Source organism: Podarcis pityusensis, assembly GCF_964106645.2.
Source record: "Podarcis pityusensis genome assembly, chromosome: 6".
NCBI lineage: Eukaryota > Metazoa > Chordata > Lepidosauria > Squamata > Lacertidae > Podarcis > Podarcis pityusensis.
The window spans coordinates 37015577-37042794 of NC_138030.1; the positions used below are offsets into that span (position 1 = coordinate 37015577).

The 27218-nt window shown below is 42.0% G+C and overlaps 1 protein-coding gene across 1 annotated transcript in view; it reads right to left on the reverse strand.

Moving 5' to 3' along the window:
• The window catches only part of LOC308479260 (uncharacterized protein C6orf132), a 41105-nt gene extending 14823 nt beyond the window's left edge, over window positions 1-26282 (reverse strand). Inside the window, exons 1-2 of the mRNA XM_081009798.1 lie at window positions 25981-26282; window positions 9743-9858 (exon numbers count right to left, since the gene is read on the reverse strand). Coding sequence (XP_080865924.1) covers window positions 9743-9858; window positions 25981-26128 — 264 coding nt within the window. The 5' untranslated portion in view covers window positions 26129-26282. The remainder of the gene's footprint in view (window positions 1-9742; window positions 9859-25980) is intronic.
• Between the last annotated feature and the right edge of the window lie 936 nt (window positions 26283-27218).

A 27218-nucleotide genomic window follows, 5' to 3' on the forward strand; every position in this document is an offset into this window, starting at 1 on the left:
GGGTGAGGTATAGATTTTAATAATAATAATGCACTGAAAATGATAAAAGAAGCTGTGACTGGAAAGTTGTGGTTCCATTCCAAAGCAGAAGGTAGCAGGAAAGGCACAATATTTCTAATCTAAGTCTTATTTCATGCCAAATGAAATGTAAAAAAGAGAGAGAGGTTTCCCATCAGTGAGTTTGTAAACATTTTTTAAAAAAACTATTTTACCAATACAGATACATAAAATGCTTAGCCAAACCATGACCAAGCACAAACACATGAATCTATCTTATGGTTGCGGATTGCTGTTGTTAAAGAAGAGAGACCTTGATGATGATCCTGGGTTCAGATGGCCCACTAAGCCAGTTCTTGACATAGCTGCTGCTCTCGTGTGCTTTTTAGCCTGGCGAGGAGCTAGGTGAGTGTGAGCTCCTTTGCAGGAGCCAGCATAACATGCCAGCATAACTCTGGCTTACAACGATGGGCAAACCATCTCAAAATCCATGATTATTTTACCCATATTACAGAAGGTGGAGCTGTGTCAGAGAGAATGTGGATTATTGTGCCAGCCTTGCAAAGTAACCCAGTGTTGTTATACTCATTCTGCTCAAAGAAGAGAGAAGGGCAGTGTGTAAAAGCCCTGAAGTGTAATCCAGTATTATTTTAAATTCTGGTGTGCTTTTTTTTTTTTAAGGGTAATGTAGTGCAGTTGATTGTATTAACTGGACAATTAATTAAGGGCTAGAAGGGCTGAAGGGAAGCAGGAAAAGAACTGAGTTTCAGCTGTGAATGGAAAGGCATCATCTGGATGTCAGGTAGACTCATGGATGGATAGCATGTCTAACTGTTGAGAAACAAGGTAGATGATAGACCTGAAATACATGTTTCTCAGAGGCCAGGTCTACCCAGGTCTCAACGCTGTTCAGTCACCAGATCTACCAGAAATAGTAGACATGCTGTGGTGCTAGTTATGATTGATTGTTTATAGTGTTGAACTGAAAAAAATTCTGCTGGCATCCATGCTTTGGTCTCTTCTCCTCTGTTATCTATTATCACACTAGGACCTTCTATCTGGATTCCTTTTTATGCTTTAAAATTATGCCTGTATTTGGGAATTGTTGCTTTGCACGTGTATAATTCTACCACATTTCTAATTTCAGCAATCATGACAAAGCTGTTTGAATTAAGTACAGATGTCGCATGTGCATTATTTCAAAGAGCTAACTTTTATTCTAGAACATCACATTGTCTCTATCCACATTATAGAGACCAACATGCACCTGTTGAAGTGGCCGCCGGCCCATGAATGTTTATGCTTCAATATATTTGTTAGTCTTTAAGATGCTGCAAGAACTAATACTGTTATTGTAAACCATGGATGTCACTTTAATCTAAACCACCATAGCTCTGAAAAATTCCTTGGATTTCTCTTTAAAAAGAAAGAAACTCTCGCTACTCAGGAATTAAGCTTCTTTTCACTCCAAAGTACAGGAAAGTTATGATACAAACCACAAGTCTGCAACAGTACAACAAATAAAAGTTTGCTGAAAAATAACCTGAAGTCCCATACAAAAGGTTATTGATTGTACAGTGAAATATGACCCATGATTTCACAATTCCAAGTGTTGCACACGCACACACATTTAAACACACAAATACTTTGAATTCTCAAGCTAACCTTAAGAGATTCTGTTAATATTTAACAAGCATTATTCTAGGCCAAGGTTGAGATTTGTTTGATGCCCCCCCCCCCCAGCAATGGGAACAGTTAAACTTGGTTCCATTAAAACATTGTGGGCTGTGCCAAGGAAGGCTGCTCACCACATACTGAGTGCTTTTATTTGTTTTATTAATTTAGTCCACCTTTCTTCCATCATGAAACTCAATCCCAACAGTCTGGAAGTGCCAAAGGAAGGAAGGAAGAAAGAAAGAAAGAAAGAAAGAAAGAAAGAAAGAAAGAAAGAAAGAAAGACCCAGCAACAACAGAGCAAGTGATCACCATCAAACGCTTAAAAAATAATAATTAGGTTTTAGGTAATTCAACTGGAAAGTATGATCCCTGGCAGTGAGCTGCTCTCGAGGGACCACTGAGAAATACACCTCCTTCATCATTTGGTCATTTCCTCATGGATATGTCTTGTAAGCCCTTTGTCACCTTCATATTTTAGAGAGTGCTGTGGAATAAAGAGTCAGCAGTGGTAGCAGGAGCAGCCTTACCCTTACATTTATCTGACTCATCAAGGGTCACTTTCACAACACAGGGCGACTTAAAACCAGCTTTTCAAGCTTGGAGAATGTAAATCATGAGCAATTCAATGCATCAACCATCCGCTGTGGGACAAGTCTAATAGCAATACTGAAAAGCTATGTGATGGATGTTCGGGAGTAGAATACACCTTGGATCGGGATAAAATAAGACCCTCATTGTCACATATGAACCATCAGAGGCATTCTCTGCACCCCCTCTTTCTGTGGAAGTATGGTGGCTGTGTAAAAGAGACAGGGACCATTCTGTCATGGACCGAGACAGCAGAATCGTCCCCTTGTCCAAATGTTGCCTGCCTGGCTCCATCTCCTTCTGCCATTTTGGTGGGCGGTGATATTCTACTCTGTCTTTGGGATGTCTTTTGAACTGGATGTCTTGTTTTACTATTATTGAGAGAGTGTAACTTTCCCTGCTGAATGAGGTTTCAGAGGCAATATTCACAGCTGCTTTGGGCCATTTTGTAAAGGAAAATGAGACAGAAATCAGCATGTGGTCCACAAACGTAAGTGTCAAGATGGGCCTAAAGACATCTTGCTGTTCCATGTGACTGTGGCATACAACCCAAGGCATGCACTCAAGGATGCTAGGCCACAATTCTTGGATCACACATAGTTTCACTGGTGCCATTGAAACCCATCTTTCTGGTTGGTTCTACTGTTTGGCCATCACTACCCTAAAGGGGAAGAGCCAAATTATCAGGGCTGGTAGAACGCATGCCCTGCGTGCAGAAAACCTCACTCAGCTAGAGCTGGGAATGTCCCCTCCCTGAAACACAGAAGAACTGCTAATCATGGAAGGCAATACTGAACTAGGCAGACCCATGAGGCCCCCTGCTTCCAGATTCTTAATGCAAGTAACTGGGAGGAGAAACAATATGGCAGTATTAATCAAACCCTCCAGCTTTAAGTTTTTATGGTTTTAGCTCCATTGTTTTTAATGTTTTTAAACGTTTTATGGCTTAGGCTTATTGCTGCATCATTCTTCCCATCTTATTTTACTTAATTGTAATGTAAACCTTCTCTTATTTCTTTTTGGAAAAAGAATCTGGCAAGTTCCAATCTAGTTTTTATATCATTGCTTCCTCTTACATATACTCTTCCTCCTTCAATTGGAGCAAAGTGGTAGAAGGAGAAACTCTGGATATGCAGAAAGTGGGGCAAGGGGTTGTTCTTAATTTTGTTACTTATTTATACCTAGGGTACTCTTCAACAGAAAGGCTCAAAGGCAATTGATTAAAAAGTTTAAAATGAAATTATAAAAACAGTCCCATTTTCAAGCTTTATTAAAAACAGTATTAAAAGGGCACAAAAGTGACAGTGAAAAGCCCCAAGTAAATTTTCAAACGACTAGCAGGATGTTGCTGTTGCTTCTTTAAAAAAGAGAGAGAGAGAGAGCAGATTTAAATAATAATCAATATGTCAGCAGGTTTCACCTCATCTGATTTACATAGCAGAGGTTGGCGCTGTGGGGGATGGGACAGGCATAAGAGATGGCAGAGCACAGATGAGTCAAACTGATATGCACAAGGGGACCCAAGAGAAGCAGACTGGCCCTGTGCAAATCTGCAGCTACGGATGCTGGCTAAGACATGCTCCAGCAAATATTGCTTAGAACACAATTCATTTCTCACAAAAATATAAAAAAAAGCTTCCTGCATGCTTCACTTTGCATGTGTGAGACAGGTGAGAGACTTGGCATGCGCGAGACACATGCCAAGTTCAATACAGGGTGTGGCAAGGAAGTTTTAGTTTTACAGGGGGTTATTTTCAAAGCAAAGGAATATGGATGGGCTTCCATCCAATGCTGGGTGTACGCAGTTCTTAAGCCAGTTCAAATATTGACTCATACCTACATCCATGGCAGCTGGACAAACCCTCATTCCTTTCTGAGACAGAATTGCACAGCTCTCAATGTCTGTCTAAAGGAAGGGCTTGGGGCTTTGAAAGTTTCAGATTTATACATGGCTGAAGACATGGGCTTGGGCTCACGTACTTCATTTTTTAGGCTCATTTATCCCTTTAACCCAATGCTGAAGAGCCTAACTGCACATTACATAAAAATGCATGAAATGAAGCTACGTGGCTATTCTTTGTAAAGAAAAGCATCTTCTGGAAGGGTGAGTCTGAGGAAAGATGCATCAAAATGTCTCTGAGGGATTTTCTCTTCCTTTTAATCTCTGTAGAGTTCCAGATACATGCTCACAAGAATAGCATCTGCCTGAAACCAGTGCGGACTGGTCCATTAGAGTGAATGGGGCACTGCTCCACCAACCTCAGTTTGCCCTCAGCCAGTGCTCACTTGCCGGCCTTCTTACTTACAGCCAATCCAGGTGGTGGCACTGCCTGACGGCACCATCTGCTTACAGCTTATCCATTCTTCCATTGTCACTTTGCCTCACAGAAACCTGCTCTTTAGTACCAAATTGGAACAAATGGCAATCATGTTTTCCATTGATTTGGTCCGATTTATTGCTAAAGAGTTTCCAAGGGAAACCAGTAGGGCACAGGGCTTATTTATTTGTGTAGCTTATTTACTACAGCTGCAATCCTAAACACACTTAACAGTGATTGAACACAGTGACTTTTGAGTAAACATGCATAGAATTACACTACAGTTCCCCTGGGACAGTCACCCTCTTTCACCCTAACCTATCCCACAAGATTGTTGCGATGATAAAATGAAGGGTTTGGCATATGGAGAAAGGGAGGGATTGTCATTTTCCCTGAGCAAAGCCAGTCTTAGTCTTTTCTGCTGCCCAGGATGAATAGTCTCATGCCCACCACACTTGTCCACCTCACCGAAACACTTGGTTGGCCACCTTGTCTTCTGGCAACGGTGGTGGAAAAGTGTTTTCAAATTACGCTGGGCGTGCACATTACAAATAAGCTTCCTAGTTAATTGAGGATGATGTCCTCTTTGCCTTCAAGCAACCACACTAGGATAATTTTATGTTACCTCAGCAGCACGGGAGCTGCTGGATTGCTTCTCATCACTCCCATATCTCTGGGCCCAATGGGAGGAGGCTGCTATTTTGTTCCACACCAGGGTGAATAGGTCAGAAACGTTCGCAGCTCAAATCTTTCCCAGGGTGAGATAAATTGAGCTTCAAGGGCAAACAACAACACTATATTAAAATATACATAATGAAGCCCCAGCGTTTTTATTTTGAAAGTGGAAAGTAGCCTGGGGAAACCATTTGAGTAAAGTAACAGCAAGCTTAGCTGCTTCCTACCACTCATCTTCCTGTTCAAATTCCCCATTTGCTTTCCTACCTTTATCCAAACATATTTAGATCCCTCCCAGGTAGTGGGGAGCGGTATAGTTGGGCAGGGGGTTTTGGGTAGAAAAATGGACAGCAGAGCAGGAGCTAAGCACTCCTTCCCTCTGCCACTCCTGTAGGCAAAACTGGATCACCCCCAGGCTGTTTTTCTTTGCTTTTTTAAAAATGAAGATTTGTTATATGCACTTGCCTGCAGATTTCACTGTTGGGAGAAGATGCATACCACCTTTTCAGGGTTCCACAGGAAGCCCAGAAAGAACAAATGGTTCATGTCACCCCCCCCCTTTGCATTGATGTGTGACCCTGAAGCTTCTCACCCAACTAGCTAAAGACTGCAGGAAGCAGGAAAGGAATTGTGTTGATGCAGTTTAGAGCTCAGGGACTGCCCCCCAAAATCAAAACAATTAGTCAAACCTATGTGATTCAAAATCCAGTGGTCTTCTACCAAAAAAATAGGTCTCGTAATTTCTTTATCACTTTAGCCTCATGTGTCTGTAGTCAAAGTGTAAGTTCTGATGTAGCAAACATGGATCTATTTCATGACAATGCTTGTAAGGGAAATAGTTGTCGTTTCTCTCCACAACAGTGTAAACAAGTGGGCAGTCCCCAAGTGAAATGCATGCATGAATTCACCCCAAAATGTATGTAGAATAATTGCCATTTCATTCAGCAGCATTATGTGAGGCATCCTCAGAGTTCATTCATTTATTTCCTAAATGACACCTGAGCCATGATATTCCCTCCCACTTGATGATGCCTTTGGAGCCATCTGTTCAACATCACTGACTTCTAATAATGCCCTCCCATGCCCTTTCTTTAGTCAGCACCACTTCTTGGTATTGCAGTTATTCAATGGACAATTCAGTTAAAGAAACACAAGAAGGAACAGAATCCAGCTGAACACATGTCTGTCTGGTAGGCATTAGGAACTGGAAGTGAACATTCAAGGCATCCTGTCTTCATATCATGAAACACACCACTTGTTGACTTGCAGCTGGATGTGCAAACTGACTCCATGGAAAAGCATTATGGGTGTCCAATTGGGGGCGTTTGATCTTTGCCAGGCCTTTCACACATGCTGCAGTCATCAAGTGGTGGACATGCATTTGGGATCCACCAGCTCTTAGTAGAGATTGCCTTTGCACTGGATTAAGAGCAATTCTGGAAAACAGTTCCAGAGAAATGCTGTTCCCACTACTTCAAGAGGCACATATGTGATGCAGGATATCAGGTTTGTTTTTAGCAGAGCACAGCTGAAGATGACACTGGCAAATCACATAATGAAAAACAGGTGTGGAATTCTGCTTAGTATGTGTGCCTCTGCATGGAGACAAGCACTGCAAAGAGCAGAAGATAATGAAAACTGCACGTGAAGCCACCCCAATTTAACTCAGGATACATTTTCCCCCAGACATGAACTTTTCCAAAATCACGGTAATCTTCTCTATAAGAAATTATACAGGCAGCTAGTATTTTGGTGTTTTGCCAAGGAGTTTATGCCGGTTTTCCTTTATCTAGTCATTTATGGAATATTAATTGAGCAAATCTTAGAAATACTGTAGTTCTAAAACAAAACTATTTCCAAGATTTGCTCAATCTTGGAGCCTGTATTTTTGCATTTAATCTTGTTTTTCGAGTCTGAATCATTGGTACTTTATCCCATTTTTTTCCTATCGACAGCTTCTGGCTGGCAAACAGTTGATAAATCTGATATACACACGTACACACAAAATTATCTGATCCATTTTGGCCTTCTGTCTATTACTGCAAAGCCACACAGGCACAGACTTTCGTATCATAAACATGCTATTTGTCTACCAGTTTTAAAACCTGGTGTTATCAGGATAATATGCAGAAGTGGTGCTTTCCCAGCCTCTTCTCTTGTACTTGCTGTAGTCAGCAGAACTGAAGAGAAGGGTGGGAGGAGGGACTGCTTGAGCAAAAGGGCAGGAGGCTTTGCAGCAGCTGAAACTCTCTTGCTGTCTCTGAGCTTTTAGAATGTCAACAGTTAATGGGTCTCATCTTAGAGGGGCAAGCGGAATTAATGGGTCTCATCTTAGGCCACATTCTCACCATGCATTTAAAGCACTATGATACCACATTAATTAGTCAGAATTCTGGAAGCTGTGGTTTCTTAAGGGTGCTGAGAGTTGTTAGACCCTACATCTCTCACAGAGCAACAGTTTACAGAGTGGTTTCACCCTTCCTAGGGAGCTCTGGGAATTCTAGCTGTGGGTGGAGAATAGGGGCCTCCTAACAACTCTCAACAGCCTTAAACTACAGCTCCTAGAATTCTTTGGGTGAAGCCATGAATGTTTAAAACAGCATCATAGTACTTTAAAGTGTGGTATTAATGTGGTCTTTGAAGACAAGTGGAATTAATGGGTGTCAGAGGGAAAATTAAATGGTCTCCAGCACTAACTAACCCTATCTGATACCCACGTCTTTTTGGTTGGTTAGCTAAAGAAGGAAATGAGACTAAAATTTCACTAGGAAAATGTACCGTATTTGTTGGTCTGCTCCCTCCAACAGCCAACTCAACTATAGTAAACTTTGTACCGCACAGCATTTCTGCTTGATGTCTCTTAAATATTTGTCTCTGAAATAAGATATGCTATTTCCAGCTTCTTCTTGTTGTCATGGTTCCAGAAGCAGCTAATCTAATGCTGGTGCCCAACACAAATTAAATGAGTACAATACAAACCAAGGAACACCTGGGATTGTGTTCCCAAAAGTATTGTTAAAAAGAGCAAATGAAGTGGAACAGCCAATTAATCACACAGGCTGTGCAGTTTGCATATTAAAAAAAAATAGAATTCAGCATAAAGGAACTATAATGTCAAGACCTGTATAAATTATGAAAATTAAGAAAAAAATGGGGGGGGGTTTCAAAAGGGAAAGCACACCAAATTCTGCACCCAGTGCCAAGTTCTGAATTTACTTTTTGCACTGGAGAAGAATCATAGAATCCGTATAGTCCATAAAGTTTCTCCATTGCACACTTGGATAAAAGTAAACTTCAGAGAGTAACACTCTTACTCCTTAGGAAACATCCAGCATATGCACTGCATGATCATTACTCAAATTGAGGGATGGCTACAGTTCTTAAATTGTATTCATGGGGTCGTGGAGGATTGTAATGGTGTTCAGCAGAACATACATATAATCCGCCATCAGACCTTCCCACTCAATGCAAGAAGGTCAAAGTTGAAGGGGATGGTGGGACTGGCACCCATGACCCCATACTGTCTCCACAGGTCCAGCTTAAGAAAACCTGAACAGGGCTACAGTCTTCATGTTCATTTTGCCATTTCAGCTACAAAATTAGCATCCCTGCTCACACTTCCTCCTCCTTCTATGCTTTTTCCTTCTCCCCCCACCTCACTTCTATTAGTCATTCATTTGATTAATTTGAGGCACCACTGAAGTCAAGATTACCAGGCTGTGACACAACCAACAGGGAAAACTTCAACATGCATACAAAGCACAAGGCCCAAAATGATTTCCATTGCATTTGCATGAAAGGTGCAGATCCAGTCAACCAAGTTGAGAACCAGTTGAATGTATGCTGAGAATGTTCCCTGTACCTCATCTAAGCCTTTTCTGCCTTGGGCATCATCACCAGGAAGTTCTCCAGCAGTTCTACTTTTCATTTGTGTTTCTCTCTCTCTCTCTTTTGCAAGACAAGTTGGGAAAGTATGGATACTATGTAGTTTGCAGTGGCTTAAATTTCTCCACTCATGATAGTCTTTTAAGCCCATGTCCTACCATCTGAAGCAGAACATTAAGTAACAGCTTTTATTGGATCAGTGTGCTGGTGAGCATAAATAGACACAGCAATCATTTAATAAGTGGTAACTTTTCCACACTGTACATGTAACTACCTAGTAAGCTGGTTGACTGCATCCTACTCAAAAATGTTTGCCACACAGCCAAGGCACTCAAGGTGTTGTATATCTCCAGGTGTTGTAAGGTCTCCATTTTAGTGTGGGCCTGCTGACCAAACCTCAGGGGCATGGGGCACCACTCAATGTGCCCCATCAGAAGATCTACTGCAAGTCACCCCCAAACTAGCAATGGATCCCAATCTACCTTCTGCCCGCCTCTGTCTTACATTGCATCTCATTTTATATAAGCAAAATGGCAACTGCGTTCCATATATACCATACAAACTAAAGTCAAACCAACCTGCTACACAGAGCAAATACTCACAAGAGGTAAGAAAGTCAACAAAGGTCGGACTCTTGGACGTGGCTTAAGTGTTGCTGTTCCAGAATCTGTCACTGAAGCAAAGCGATTATCCCCATAATAAATGCCGTCCACTTCACCTGAAACAAGAAGGAGAAGCAAGTTAGCAACAAAAGGCAAACAAACCACACATTGTTTTGAAGGCGTGGCCGCGAACCCCTTCACCTTGAGTTTATGTAAAAATCCATGAGTCACTGCTTAAATGGGTATCTTGGATCAGATAGCTATCAAGACGACAATTTAAGTTGGTCAAGCCTGTAATTTCTTCTGTATTGCTCCATATTGGAGCCACTTTTGTTTGTCCCCTGCAAACGGATCCTGCTTGTTATGTTTGTCAGAGTGCCCAAGGATGTTCAGGGTTTGCTTGCATGGAAAGCAAGTATCTCAGATGAACTGACTGTTAGAATAACAGGCACATCAGGGCACCATCAATTCAGAAGCACCTGAGATTTACAGAATCCCTTGGAGCCGAGGGTCTCTTCACAGGTTTTTGTAGAAGACCTAAGGGCCATTTGACACACTATACAGAAGCAAATAGGAGTTTGCTACTAAATGTAAACCTAGAGCGGCCATCAACTGAGCTCTCCATAGAATAGATAGATAGATTACATGTGCTTACAAATGTGTTGCTGGCATATCCATGCCAGCAAGAATACATACAGAAGGATAATAAAAGTGCTATGCAAATAAAAAATGACATTTTAAAAATGTCATCTTTAAAAAAACACTTTAATAAGCATATTCTCAGCTACATTCCTAATATATATAATGGTTCAAATTCAACAGTCACCTATGAATGGCTTGCACTAGTATAAATTGTGACTAGTGGTTGCATGCTACTGGCAGTCCACCCATGTATATTACTGAAGGTAGCCACAATCTCTAAATATGCATGTATGACTTCTATCATTCATAAATGGTGCTATTTTCATGTGTTGTTGCTGTTCTCATGTATCCTGTTAGCATTTAGCTTTTCCTTCAAGCAGCTTAAGTTACCGGTAACTCATTAAGCAACTCTTGTGAGGGAGGTTAAGATGAGAGGTAGTGGCTTCCTCAAGGTCACTTAGTGCAGGGACCTGTGGACCTCTGGATTTTGTAGGACTGCAACTCCCATCAGCCTCAGCCAGCATGGGGAATAGTCATGGATGATGGGAGTTCCAGTCCAACAATATTTAGAGTCACAGGTTCATTCACATTCACACACACAACATTGTGAAGGAGGATTCTCACCAAGGTACCTTCTGTTGAAATAAAATACTGTACTCTTATTTTACTATATGCTGTGCTGGGTCTCATGTATGCACAAAAAGCAACAGAAAAAGGAGTCCTGAGAGCCAAGCTCCAGAACACCCCACTTTTTTCTTTTTCTTTTAACTATGAGAACAAGGAATCTGGTGAAAATCTGGTAAAAAATACTTTTCATTTATTTCCCCCATTCAATTTCCAGCATATAAAGCAGATGGCTGATTTAGCTGATAGACCAGCTTCTGCTCTCAGTGGCCCTCAAATGGTGGCCTTTGGCTGACAGGCTGTGGCAGGAGAAGGGATGGGACTGTTGTGCCAGAGCGCAAGCAATGTGTCGCTAACCACACCATCCCTGTGGCTGCACACCCCCATGGGCAGGGAGTCTGTTTTCAATACACAAGCGCCTTGGGTTACTTTATCATTCAGGCACAGGCCACAGAGGGACAATAAGTCCCCAGTGTTGCTTGAGAATATCACTGCTTTCAGCTTTGCAGCCAGCACCCGCAGTGCCTTTTGTCTGGTGCCTTTGCAACAAACACCAAACACAGCAAGTGAATTCTTCTCAGACAAGTGAATTCTCCATTCAGCGAATTTAATAGAGTACACAGTAGGAGGTACAGGGTGAGGCTTTGCATGAAACTGCCGGGTTTTTCTTTGCCTGGCTGCTTCATTCTTTCCTAAGAACAGCAATGAGGAATGGAAAGAATTAGGAAACTATGCACGTGGTGACACCTGCGCCCTTCATAATTACCAGTAGAAATGTTCCTGCACAGCCCACTCGTTGGGCAAACAGAGCATCATCCACTGGGCACCAGCCCCAGGTTAGACAAGACAAAGAGCTGCAGTGGCTCTTCCTCATGCCACTGCTGCAGCCAGGCAAGGTAAGAGAGGGATACAGAGGAGGTACACATAAAGCCAGGAACAGGAAACAATTCAGAGGGTGCAGAATGCAGATGGTTGAGACGTTTTGGTGCCTGGGGCAGAAAACTGAGAGGGTGGCAAGAAGATAATAAACAAGGTAGCAATCATTGACAAATGGCTGTCTTTTAATGTTACCCCAAATCTGGTCCTCAAGGCAGGTCACCCTTCTGTGCCTAAATGTAGGGACAGCCCTAGGGCACAACTTGGCTCCTCCATTCAGGTGCATCAAACTATCACATTATCGCTCTGTTAGTGCTAGAAAGGTGTTTGCTTTTGCATTTTATTATCTGACTTATGGGTCCCAGCTGGGACATTGGCTAATATCACAAGAGATATGGAAACAGATAAAAGAGCTGTAAGATTTTAACCAATTGCATTGGTATGAGTTTTAGCCACTTAGTTGATGAAATCAGTTGATTTCCCTCCAAATATTTGTATGTAAGAAAACTTTTAAAACAAGAAGCATACTTTATGTTTGTGGACGATTGCCACATATGAGCAGACTGGGTCCCCTCATCTGTGAAAGTGAACACAAAATTCCACTTTCAATATTAAGTTTTCCCAATAATATTTACTAAGAATACTCCTTTTTTTAAAATGCTGCCAGATTAATTGGGGTATAGTTTTAATCCATTATAATTTTTTATGGCTATGCACACATATTCAGGAATAAATCCCATCAAAATCTGCAGAACTTCCAAATAAACATGTTGATAGATTAACTCATTCAAAATTGCACTTTTATTAAGTGCATTGGAACAATACACTTTAAAGCCAGCAACAAGTTAACCTTCAAGTAAACTCAGTCAATGCACCACACAGCTTCCAAATAGCCTGCACCCCCTTTAAAAAAGGCTTATAAGATTGGCCTTTTAAGAAACAGCATTCCAAAGACAGGGGACCACCACAAAATATAGTTGCCACTGGAAGATCTCAGTTGCCATTCCCAACCCAAAATGGTGCTGAAGGGACAGCACATTACCACTGGGATGTGGAGGAGCCTTTACTTGGTTATCTAATATATTAAATTCTTATATAATATATCCTCCCAACACACTGCTAGCAGTGTAGTTCAGTGGTTGAATACACTGAGGAGTGCTTCAGCCATTACACATTAATTTCATGGAAGCACTTTCATATAGGAAAAGGCATGAAAATCAGGTGTAGATGGGTGCTGAGGGCAATACAGGTCTCTTATGTCATTGTATGGGACCATGTTACTGCATAGCCACAACTTTTGAGACTTTCCAATTACACCTCTGTAGTATGTACTGTACAACAGATGTTCATGTAGTCACCACTGATTGACACAAGATGGTATGCTTTCTGTTTCCTAAATCCATGTCCTTTCCACATGAGACACATATATCATTTTAAATAGCTCATGAACCAGAGTTCAGGTCAACTACATTCTCCCTCTCAGTTTCCATTTTCCAACTATAGTAATAGTGACTAACCATACAGGGTAGGTGTGAAGGCAAACTTAATAAAACCTGTATAACATATTAAGAGCACAGTCCTATACATGTCTACTCAAAAATAAGCAAAGTTGCAATTCTGTATACACTTCACTGAGCTTAACAGGACTTAATTCTGAATAGAGATGTATAGAGTTGCACTGCAAGTCCTATTTTAAGTCAATGGGGCTCTGGATTATATTTCAGTTAGAACTACCTTCTCTGTTCCCCAGTTTTACATTTTTAGTTTGCCTTTATCTTCTTTTTGGAAATTGTATTCATCTGTTGCATGAATACTTTTTGTGCGTTGCCCTAGAATCTTTTGCGGAAGACCAGTTAAGAAATGCAATCTGAACACAAAACACTTTCCTTTTATTCCTTTGTAGGAAGGGCCTTTGCTACCTCTAGTCTGCCCTCCATCTAGCTTCCTGATCTGATGTTTACTCAATTTTTGTGCATGCAGCTGTATTATGGGAACTGCAGTCCACCAAAACGTCACTTCCTAACAGAGATAAACAATTTATAGTCTGCCCTACACCAAATGAACCCAAGGTGGGTTACAAAAACACCACATGAACAAATGATCACTAAATAGAAAAGAAATAAAACCACAAAATTAACAAATAACGAAGTCAACAAAACAAAGAATGTGCAGTGTTGATACTGTCAACGCTATTGCTGCTGTCATGTTGCATTTACAAAATCACTGAAATATCCAGCCTTTCTTAAAAAAGGAAATAATAAAGAATCATGTTTCATTAAAAGGTTTTTGTAATCCTTTGGGATGAAAGGCAGGCTATATACTGAAAAAATAACAATTATAATAATTATAATTTTCTCCTTAATATTTTGTAAACTGAGGCTTCTGACAATTAAGTGGTTATGAATTTTATGATGATGATTTGAATGCCCATGACTCCAAGGTTTTGGTATACCCCCAATCTGGAGGAAACAGAGTATATATGCAATGTTTATTGTGAGGTCCCTGTCATGTTTAAACAAAAGCGTTTCTGGAGTCCTTGAGTCTCAGCAAATACCTGATGGTAATAGCCGCTGGAGTCAGTCCTGTTGGAAAGAGAAACTATTTGAAGTATCTGATCTCTTCTGTGGGCACAGACATCCTTCCTAAACATTATGTTAATTGTAACTATTCCCCTTGTAAAGCTGACAGGGGAGGAAACCTGATGACGGAATTGGTGTCAGAGCTGAGAATAGATCTTGGGGACTTCCATCCTAGCTTCCATCCTTAAGCGCTTGCCTTGGGACCACACCTCTCTGAGCTGTTCTTTCTAGTAATGAGCACCACAACCTGTAATTTACTTTAATAAGGTTCTCAGCTGAACATTATGAATTAACAGGTATGATCAGCAGAGACACTCCGCTTCTATAAACCCCACCTCTGCTTAAAGGGCTGCTCTGCAGCACTTTGCTACTGAGAAAGTGAATGTGTTAAAGTCAAGCAGAGAGGAAGGTGCAACGTGCAGAATATGCGCCATCAGCCACAAAGCAGGATGGATTGCCACATGGAGAGAAAGGCCCACACCCAACCCTATCAATTACATTTCATTGCTGATTCAGCCTTAGAAAGACAGAGAGGGAGAGTGGAAAGATAATTTCATTATCAGCCAGAGTGCCACATTCCCTGGGGCCCCATGGCAGCAGTGGACAGGGTGAGACCATGAAGCAGGGTCGGATTTAGGCTTGATGAGGCCCTAAACTACTGAAGGTAATGGGGCCCTTTATATGTCCAGCTGCCCTTTGTCAACAACAAATTGTCGCTGTTTTTTGTGTTGAATATATGCTGTATGGTAATTTATGGGCCTAATAGGTATCTAAAGCCATTTGCAAATGCAGAATGAAGGCACCCTATATATAGAAATGAGGAAACCAGTGATATTTTAGGGAGCAAGCTAGCAAGCGGGGCCCATTACCTACATCATAGGAACCTACACAACAAAAAACACTGTTGCTGTATTATGTAGGTTTTATTTTATTTGTTTCTTATCTTATATTTTGGAAATGTACATCCAGGGTTTTTTTCCCTTCAATTTTTTTGGGGGCCCCCAAGAGAGTGGGGCCCTAAGCTATAGCTTGTTTAGCTTATACATAAATTCAGCACTGGGTGAGAGGCAAAGTGGACAGAACAATAGATGTGATTATACAACAAGAAACATTTCAACCATGCAGAAGTCAGAGCTTTCCACACACACACACACACACACACACAGACACACACTTCTCCAGGCAGACAAACAAGAGGCCTTATCACTGTTCAAGGACAGCCAGGCAAAAGCACTCAGGAAGAGCGGGGATAACATAAGTGTGGATGAATATAAAGTTCCCTACCCCTGCATGAAAGGATTAAGTCAGCAAAGGTATACATACACACAGTGTCAAACCATAGGCTGAGACAGCTTCTAGCCACTTTTCCTAGCAATGGACATTTGTGTAGAAATTGTAGCACACATTTCTCGCTAATGCAAGAAGAAAAGCTGGGCATATGCTTCTCAAGGTGATACCTGTTTCTATTTATTTTTGCCTTACTCACTAGCTTGAAGCTGAAATTCTTCAGATACCTGGTTGTCTGGGCTGTCATGATATTAGAGGTTACTGACACCCAAAGTCTATGACTCTTTTGCCTGGCTTCCTTTCTAGATGGCCAAATTAAGCTTTAAAAAGGGAGCAGATAATCAGGTTAACCTTGAAGTTAACAGTCTGGGTGAGGTTCCTGCCTGCTACAAATAGCCTCATCATAACATTAATTCAACACATCTTCAAAAAGGTTTCCTCTAAATCGACTGCATAAGAGAAGGAAGTCAACCCAAGCTGACGGCAATAAACCAGTTGGCATGATGTTTTCAACGCATCTCCAAACTGCAGCTCATCACTTCTTCCATCCATTTTTAGAACCTTTTCTGAAAAGGTGGCAAATTATAATTTGGATGTCTGTTTGTCGCAGTTGGATCGCATCCAAGGTACACCAAATGGTACATATGAGGTAATATTGCACCAGTCACATGACTAGTTTAATTCCTGTTGTGTTGGTCACTACATGAGAACCTGTCCCATATATTCCCCAAGTGTTATGTTTATGTTATTGATCAAATTCTTAAAATGCTTATTAGGGAGTAAGGAGCATTGAATGGAATGGCATTTATGACTGAATAACCATGAATAGGATTGTGCCACATGGCTAGAATCCTGTGCACACTTACCTAGGAATAGTCTGCTGTACAGTCTACATCTTCTAAACCAGTTTCATTCTTTGCTTACTAAATTGCACTGGCCTTGTATCATAATGCATGAGAATTATATGTACCATGTACAGCCCGTATTTCTTATCTCATGGCTGTGCAATCTAGAGGCTCCAAGGTTTTCACAAACTCACAAAAAGGTTCTCTGTGAGCTGCTCTCTTTACCTATACAGCAGTGTAGTCTCTGCCCACACAGACTCTATTCAGGTGGCTCGTCTGCCTTTCTATGTTGCAACAGCTTGCCAAAGGCAGGTTTAGGGTGCCGTGGGAAAACCAGGCAGCTGCAGTATCCACCAACCTGTCCTCATCTTTCATTCAATGCCCTCACCTGGAGACCAGGTGCCTTAAGAAACTTTGATGCAGCATTGTATCCAGTTTTTAAGGATGTGTGAGATGAACTGCATCTAAATCCTTCTAGTAGGAAGTTGTTTGCTTAAAAACTGCATCTATACAAACCTTGCAAAAACAAAAAAAACCAAGGTGCCAAGAAATGATCTGCTGCAGAAACGTCCCTGTGCAGAAAATGCGCCTATGCAAACAGCAAGGGTGCTTCCAGACTGCCACTATTCAATCCACATACTGGCAAATTCAAGTTGTGCATTCATAGTGGAATGGGAGGTCTTGCACAACAAACTCACTTTCCCAGAAGATCGGACTTTTTGTAATAAGAAAAGCAATGGGAAAATGCACTCAAAGGTGTGGGATACCACCTGCTTTGATGCAACATCATGCAACCTCCCTGCAATCAAGGAAAGGAATGTTCATTAAATAGCCAAAATCATTTAATCTCTCTGCAAACAAATGGGGTTGAATGCTCAGCAAACATGTCATCTGCTTCAGCTCATCTGGTACTTAAGGAATGGCCAGTAAAATAACAACAAAGAGATAAGTACAGAATTAAGGTGGTTTTAAGGACTAAATATATGCAACTCACTTTGTGAAACAGTTAGTATAGGGTTGCCATACATCTTGAATTTCCCAGACATAGCCAGAATAACTTTGGCCAAAAAAGGCTCAACAACTTTTGTGTCCATATCTTCTTCACTTTTTGAAATATGGCAACCCTAAGCTGGTAGTGAATGCTTAACTAGGCTTGCCATACGTCCAGATTTGTGGGTATCAGGAATTCTACTTTTTGAAATATGACAACCCTATGATTAACCCTTTCACCTCCCATCATTTTTTGGCTCGAAATCCCCTCCAGCGTCTTCCACCAAGGGGTTAAAAAGGAGACAGAAATGCATTTGAAACTGGAGGTGGGGAGGAAAATAGGTGGAAGAAAATGACTCCCATATTGGAGAGGAACTGAACTCCGAAGAAGTCTTTGGGAGTCTGTCTACCCCTATTGCCTTTGCTAGGCTAAATGCACCCTTTCCTTTAAATCATTTACAGTGTTAAGCTCTTTGGACAAATCCTCATGAGCAAGACCTGTGCCAAGCAGCTGGCCTGGAATGAGAAGGAGGCTGAACACTGGAGAGACAGGGCACTCCTGTGAACCAAAAGCTATGATACCCGTACTGACACCCGTATGGGCATGTCTGTTCAGCATGTGAGTCAGCTGCAAAAACCAACTTGAATAACATGACAGAACTCAGCTGGCTTTCTCCAGGTTTTGGTATATCGAGATCATTGACAGTCCACAGATCCTCACGCCATCCCTGCCCAAGGCAGTAAGAACTGCCAAAGTCCTGCAGGGACTGAAAAGAAGCAAGAGCCCCTGCCACTCTTTGCTCTGCTAGTGCAACCTCAAATTTCAGATTCCAACAGGTTTGTCCACTTGATATGAGGGCACCACAGAACTGGCTTCAGTCTTATACAGGAAGCTGGGGTCCTGGCTGACTCCAGCTACAAAGCCTGCTGCAGAAAGTGCCAGAGACCATCGCCCTGGAAGTCCTGCAAGAACTGATCCCTGCTCTTAAGTCAGACCTTTTCCATCTGATCCAGGAAGGGAGAGCCCTGACCAAGTTCAGTGCTGAAGGCTGCCTCTGTTGCTCCTGGTGCTTAGAGATATGGGTTCCATACACACCATAAATTTAAAGCAGCCCCTGCAAAAAAGAATCCTCAGAACTGTAGTTTGTTAAGGATGCTGGGAATTGTGAAGAGTTACCTGGGAGGAGTGAACTAGTTTCCAGGGTTCTTGGGGTGGGAAATGTGCTCCAAATTTATGGTGTGTGCAGACCCCAACAGGGGTATTATTTAGGGGTTATTGTTGGGGTCAAGATTTGGCTTCAGAGATGTATTATTTTTGCTCTTATCTGCATTACGCTCTTGTATTTTTATTGGTAGACCTTATGATGAATGATCAGTGGATTGTTTAATTTTATTGTAGATTGATTGATAGGAGAAGTTTTCCTTAGTCTGTTGTTCATATGACTGTACTTGTTAGTGCATTCTCTTATTATAATGTTGTTGGTGTTATTAGCTGCTTTGAGCACGATTTATCATGGAAAAGTGGCATACAAATAAACTATGATGACGACAATCCCTTTAGAAATAAAAAAGGCCCAAAATCTACTGAAAGCAGAATCAACAAGGAGTTGCAACTGGTGAAATGGGCTGTGGTCTACAAAAGCTTTTGCCATGATAAATCTGTTAGTCTTTAAAAGATACCAGAAGCATCTTTTGCACAAGGAAAAAGTCTCTTGTGCAAGAGACAGTACAGAAGAACATTCCTGTGGCTTGCATTTGTCCAGTTCCACTGAATGCAGAACCATACAACCTTGGAGCGCTTCCACATTGTCCCTATTTTCAGGTGGGATTCAATCAAATACCGGCAAATTCTGGTTGTGTGGTTAAAATTGATTTGGAACTCTTGCGCAAAAAACTTGCCTCGGAAACCTGCCTTTTTGCAGTAAGAGAAAGGATGGGAAAATAAATGCACTGTAAAGTGTGCGATAACATTTCCTTGATGCAATGTTGTCTAGTCTCCTCGTAAACAAATCAGAATGAATGCTCAATAAACGGCCAGTATTGTCTAATCTCCCCGTAAGCAGATCAGAATGAGCGCTAAGTAAACAGGTTGTCTGGAAACAACCTCAGTTAATGTGCGGCTTCGCAAACTAAGCCACCTTGAGTCAGGAAAACACGACAAAGCCTTCCGGAGACTGACAAAGAAAACTGTCAGGCACAATGGGCAACTGCTGTCACTCTAGTTTCATATCTCATCGTGGGAGAAGTCAAACAAAGAGGGGGTTCAGGGCATTAGATCAGTGAATGCTCTCAGAGAAGAGTGTAAACAGCCTCCCAAAAATAAAAAGTGGCTTCAGTTAAATCAATCCACATACTGGTAAATACACACAGCCTACAGTGGTGCCCCGCAAGACGAATGCCTCGCAAGATGAAAAACTCGCTAGACGAAAGGGTTTTCCGTTTTTTGAGCTGCTTCGCAAGACGAATTTCCCTATGGGCTTGCTTCGCAAGACGAAAAATGAAAACGTCTTGCAAGTTTGTTTCCTTTTTCTTAACACTGTTAATACAGTTGCGACTTGACTTCGAGGAGCAACTCATAGAACGCGGTGTGGTAGCCTTTTTTGAGGTTTTTGAAGACTTTGGTGATTTTTGAAGCTTTTCCAAAACGTCTTTTAAACTTTTAAAACTTTTTTTGGGGTTTTTGGATTTTGGGTTGGGGTGTTTGGAATTCAAGGACTTGGTGTTGGGGAGGGGTTTGCAAGAATCTGGAAGCTTGTGGTTTTTGTTTTTTTTCCTGCATTTTTATGATTTTCTGTGACCATTGGGCCACTCTGCTTTTTTAAAAAAAAATCTCTGGATTTGAATTTCTGTGTGGTGGGTGGCTGGGGGAACAGTTGAGGAGGGGGTTCTTCAGCAAGAAGCAAATTGTGGAAGAGGAACCTTCTTCGAGTTGTTCCCCAGAGTCTTAGAAAATGTACTATACACTTTGTTGATTTTTAAATGTTATTCTGTCATGTTTAGAAACTTAATTTATTGTTCCTTCAATTTTTGAAATGCTCTTTACAGTATGTGTGACTTTAAAGAGCACTTAATAAACTCTTGTTGTACCAAATTTGGCTTTGTTTGGACTTTTTTTGACCATAGGAACGCATTAATTGAATTTCAATGCATTCCTATGGGATTTCGTGCTTCGCAAGACGAAAAATTCGCTAGACGAAAAAACTCGTGGAACGAATTAATTTTGTCTTGCGAGGCACCACTGTACTTGTCCTCTATTTCCCGGTTCAGTAAAATAAATCAAAAATAGAGTCTGTTGAAGGGTCAAGGAGGACCTGCACCTTTGCTAGCTGTTTGAGTATCCTTAGCCCCGCCCCCTGCCACAATGACTTTGATAGTTTCACTAGGAATGGTGATTGTCATTAAAAGTGTGGGCATATCTCTTTCAGATATAAATAAATAAGTGAATGTGCCCTGTGCTCTCAGTTCATTAGTATGACCATTTGGTAGGACCCTATTTCACTTATTATTCCTCACATTCCAGTATTATGCATAAACACTGAACACAGAGGACAGGACACATTTATTTAGAATCATGGAATTATTTTTTTTAGAGTAGGGACCTTGGAAATCATCTTGTCCAATCGCTTGTCTGTGTAGGAATCTTGCCGCGATAACATCCCTGACTGACAGCCAACCAGTCTCTGCTTAAATACGTGCAACAAAGGACAGCCCAACATCAGATATTTAAACATCCCCAGAAATGATAGACATTGCAGATGTTCTTTGAATACGCCGGCCACAGTAGAACATATTCTTTTCCACTGTCCATTGTACAACCAGCTACGCAAACATGTGCTATCCCCTTTTTTGGGTAGTCTAACATCATGGCACAATGAAAATATCAGATTCTATCTGTCTGACATTAATCCGGAAGTAACTGCAAGGGTGGCTGAGTTTTTATCAATAGTATCTCTAAGAGTGGTAAGTGGCACTATTTAGCAGGAAGAAACTCCAATGAAAATCCTGGTTATTTCATATTTTTACATGGCTGTTTCTTTGTACATATATATGTACATATATATATATGATGTTTTATGATGGCCTACATGACCTAATAAAGGTTTGGTGAAGGAAGGAAGGAAGACAGCCCAGTATCCACCAAGGCAGTCAGTTCCATTGCCAAACAGCTCTTGCTGTTTCTCCTGAAGTACACCCAAAATCTAGTCCCTTTCCTTTTCCATTCCACTCATTCTAGTCCTACCCTCTGAAGCAAGGAAAAACAAGTTAGTTTTACCCCACACTGTCACTGCCAAAATTATTTCAAAATTATTATAACTAAGAGGGTAGGGCTGTGCATGGCCCTCTGATCCTATTTGGGACCTGATCTGTTACTGATCTGATTTGGGATGGTCCAGGCCCAACCCAGATCTGGGTCCTGAGCTAGATAGGGGGCCTGGCACAGTTTTCAACTGATTAAACATGCAGTTGAGTAGGGGAGAAGGAAGTGGCTGAAGCTCAGATGCATCAGTCCCTTCCTTTCACAGCTGCAAAAGCTGATACAATGCTTTAGATTTTTCATGACAGACAGGATCCAACCCGGAGCTTCTTCAATCCACTCTGACCAAATCTTGGGTCAACCCAAATCAGCCCGAATTGGTTTGTGATCCAGCCAGAGAAGTTGCACAGCACCAGTAGAAAATGCTAATCGACCTTGTTAGGAAAGTGGGATTCACATCTACTCTTTCACTATTTCCTAGTTTGCTTGCAGATAGCTGTTTATTGTGTATTGGGTTCTCCTCAATCCTGCATTCCCCCCCCCCAGTGTCCACACAAAGCCATTGAACTGTCACTATTACCTAAATGCCTGGTTTTTTCCCCAAGTGTGCTTCTAGTCATTCTGAAAACTCTAAAATTGCCCTTCCCCATACAATCATGGTTAAAAATGAAAGAGTAAATGTTTTTGGCCCTAAAAGGAACATTTGAGCAGCATCCTCAGCAATAAACATCCACAATGCCCAAATTGTTACTTGGAGAGAGGAGGTAACAAACAGTTATGCTTGTTGCTTGTTGCTTGTTGAGGATATAAAGAAAAAATGGTGAAATAATGGGTAGGTGTACATCTATGTTGTGTCAGTATAGCTCAGTTGGTAGAACATGACACTCTTAATCTCAGGGTTGTGGAGTTGAGCCTCATGTTGGGCAAAAGATTCCTGTGTTGCAGAACACTGGACTACATGACCCTTCCAACTCTATGATTTGCTGCATTGCTCATGCGAGGTGTAGCTTTCTCTTTATGCCAACTGCATCCATAGCTTTAAGGGAGGTGTAGCAGAGAGGGCGGGGGCAGGGACTAGATTCAGGAATCTCTGAGTCAGTGACACACACAAGCCCACACCCATCTCCGGTTGGGTAACCTGTGTTTACTTTGCAACTCATCAGACACAAACTAAGGTGGGGATTAAAGCATTCAATCTCTTTTAGCCCATGCAGCATGTAAAGCATGCAGCAAACATTTAAGGTGGTTGTATAACACAGGCCTAGGGTAACCTCAGTGCTATCTTGACCCACTGGTACTCCTCAAATTGGGAGGTTCTTCAAGGTATCTCTGTAGAAGTCAGTACATACTTGGGACAGTTCTGCATAATTTTCCCACAGTGGTCCACAGCAAATCACAGGTGGCCGCTGGCCAGAGCCATTCTCACAGACACCCCCTCCCTTTTATGTGCATGTTTTGCTCTGTTTTGACTGGATAAGGGGTGGGGGTTTCTTGCTCTGGGTGGGTGTTGGCAACCATTCAAACCACTCAGAGTGAGAGCAGGGATTTGTTTGAGAGTGGGGGCAAAAGGTGTTAAGTTACTCAAAAGCCATAGAGTGAGTCTGTTGGCACAGAGTGGGACCATTTGTTAATATCCCAGCAGGTGACTGCTTGGCTTTGAATATGTTGGTGATTGGATTTGGGGATGTACCTGTAGGCTGGTTGATACAAATGGGTTCTGACAGTTTATTCCCCCAACTCAATCTTGCATATCAAACTGCATTGATACAGTCCATTGTGACTAGCAGCCATTTTCATAATGGCAGGGTGGTAGAAACTTTTGGCAGCTGTTGAGATGGTGGGATGGTGGTGGGGAGACTGTTGGCCACTGCAGATTGTGTCCACACACAATCCATCTGGAGCAAAAAAATTTTGTACAATGTTCTTCATGAGATGGACTCCAGGGAAGGTGGGAGAAAGCCACATTTCTTATTTGAACTGACCATATGGCAAGCTTACCAGCACGTTCTCCAAGGGCGTGGAGGACAACACAAAGATATCGCTCAGGGCAGACTCCCCTCACCTGGTGGTCTTCAGAAGATTTTTGACTACATTTCCTATTATCCCACATCCTTGGCCATGCTGCCTTGCACTGCCTGGAGTCCAAAACACATGAATAGCAGCAGGCTGAGGAAGGTGAACTCAGACCATCCAAAATCAAATGAGCTAAAATAATGCCTTATAAGCCATTTACTAAGGGGGCCCAATGTTTTGTTTGTTTCCTGCCCTTCACTCTAAAGTCCTAGGGCAGGTTACAACTTTAAAACACAATATTAAAAACCATTTAAAACAACTGTCATAGGAGCATAGGAAGGTGTCTTCTCCTGAGTGAGATTCATCTGGCTCAATACTGTCTACACGGACTGGCAGTGGCTCTCCAGGATTTAAGAGAGGGAACATTCCCAGCCCTGTCTGGAGATTGAACTTTGGATCTTCTCCTTACAAAGCCAATGCTCTATTGCTGAACTGCAGCCCTTCCCAAAATTGCTCCTACTTCATTGCTTTTGCTATTAAACTAATGCTGAATGTACACGGTTTTTAATCTATTCACATGGTTTTCTTTCTTTCAGGGTTGACATTGCATACCCTAACTGAGGCTTCTTGATCCAATAGAGACAGAACCACCCCACACTTCTTGTTTTTGCAGTTATTGTTGGGCCAATTGGTCCATCCCCCTCAAACTTATTTTAGAATGACATTTGTCACAGAGATGGAACTCGGGAAAATGCTGCACCCCACTGGAATCTGCTGTCTGAAATGACAGCTTCTCATGCCTTGTGTAACAAGGCCTATCTTGTCTTGATTAAACAATATTTAGGTTTCTGCATGTTTATTTCGTAACCCAAAGGACACCCACAGCCCAGAAAAAGGAAGCGTGCACAGACGGGAAACAAGAACAGCAGCAGAGAACAGGAAGAAGAGCAACAGATAAATCCTGAGGGTGCAATATTATCATTATTGTTCAGTCTTTGCCCACCACATGGGAATTCCTGGACACAGAGCTCTGAGATTCTGCAAAGTGTCCTATAAGATCAGATACCAGTAAGAAGCTTATTCCTAACTTTAGCACCTAGAAGAGCTCCAGTGTTGGCAGATACTGCCTCAGACTTGGAGCACAACTTGTTAATTAAACACTGTGTAACTCCCCCCCCCCCACAGCAAAGAAGTGACTCATTCTTTGAACTAGAAGCAAGCCAAAGGGCAACGCTTCACATTTCATTTCATCCCAGAGAATTTGATTCTCCCTTATTATTACTTAGGTCTCCCTTTCATCTGAAATGTCACAGTCCCGGACACTGCAACAAAGTCAGTGCCACTGCCTAGCGTGAACCATACACAGCTACAAGTTTCGCAACACTGGTGGCCTCCAAAGGCACCATCTATGAAGAACTCGGCTGCGCACCCTCCATTTGTTCCAACAGCTCTTGTGTGGGATTTCTGACGCTCAGCCTGTTCAGACACTATTCAGAGTTGGCACCCACCCATCTGAGCCTCCAGTTTGTTGTTCCACAATTACAAACTTCAAGAGAATAAATACAATATGCCGAATAAACACATCTGCTGCTGTCAACACCAGAGAGACCTACCAGATATCCCCGTAAAAGCTCCCTTTGGGTTTCAGTCAATGCTAACTCTAATCTCCCGCACAAAAATATGTCAGAGATTTATTTACAACTGTCTGGTGGATCTGCTACTTGTCTTACGCTCCATTACACCCATATTCCTGCTCTACAGGAGACTTGCTGAAATCTGCACATTCTTCTTGGGTTGTTTTTTTTTTTTTTAAGAGAGTGGATCACAGGCTGCTAATTTAGTTTTGCAGGTTCCAACAAGTTTCTCCGTAATCCAGTCATTCCTACCAAAGGCTGTTGTTTTCCGACTGCACGGCTTATTAATAAAGCTTTCTCAAGGCCCCGATGGAAGTATCCAGAGCAACATCAAAACTGCGCACCCCACCTCTGAGTGTGCCGGTAGCCCCCCACAGTTGAACATCCTACAAGCTGAAGCCTGATTTGGGGGTGGGGTGGATAGTGGAAGGGCAAACAGGCTCCTCCGAGTCCTCTCCCTGAAAGCTCAAAACAAAAGAGAAGCCATACTGACCAGTTCTTGCCAGGTTGTCAGTGGTGACCTCCTGTGTGAAGATCCAAGGGGGGTTGGTGACGTAGAGGGAAGTGGTGGAATTGTTGCTAGCATGTTTTTTCCCGAAGAGCCTGCTAATAGTCCCCTGCACAGAGTGATTCTTCTTCATCCTGACTGCTGCCTTCTCCGGCGTGTCTACAAACGCTCCCTCTAGCAAAACATATTTCCACTTTGCTCAGCTACCACCCAGCACACAGAGCTCCAGCAGGTGCTCGTCTGCTGAGCTAACTTTTCAGCTTCTTTAAAAGCTAAGCCACCTGAGCAGGTAGAGAGGGCTGGCTGCTCTCACCTGGCCACACCCCGTAGCAGCTCCTTTGCTCACATTCTTTCCGCGCTGCTACAATAAGCCATTGTTACACCCAAGGCAGCTCTTAAGCCTAGGAGCTCGTAGAGGTCTTCCCTAAGGCATTGCCATGTCCAACGGGGACTGAAAGGTTTACGATGTTTCCTGGTTTAAAAAACAAAACGCAGCAAAATCCAGAATGCCTCCCAGGTTTTTAGAAACAAAGCCAAATAAATAAAAAGCATTGGTCTCAAACACATGAATTCTCCGACTGACCACACCAATATTGATTTAGGATTATCACCTTTCCTGTTTGGTAAGTCTCAGAAAAAGTTACGTTTCTAAAGCTGTGTGTGTGTGTGTGTGTGTGTGTGTGTGTGTGTGTGTGTGTCATCTATAGCTACAGTCAGATGAATGTTATTTTTAAACAAAGATATAAAATATACAACTGTAAGAACTTCCTACTTCTCCACAGTCACTGCATTTCTCCTTTTGTAAACTCTATAGAAGCTTGAGCTAAGGCTTTGGTTAACCTCCCCAAGGCTAGGAAACAACTTCTGGAAAATTCTCTCCTTGCAAAATATCTTTTTCTTTTTTTAAATTGACTTTCAGAGGGAACAATGAAAAGCTTGCTTTCACAATGAGAGAGGTGAAAGAGGTCTACGGAAATGCTCTCTTCGTGAAGACTCATCTCCATCCCCTCCATCATGTTTAACACATGTCAACACCTGCTATTTCCTCATCACATGGCCATTTTCCTGTCTACATGAGCCTCCCCCAGGAAATGTGCTGTGATGTGCCCCCATGAAATTATGAAGGGCATGTTTACTGTACATTAAATTATGGCATCAGAGACAAGTAACCAACAGGAGGTGTTTAGGGGAAGTAAATCAGAAGATCTCCTGTGGCTTCTGAA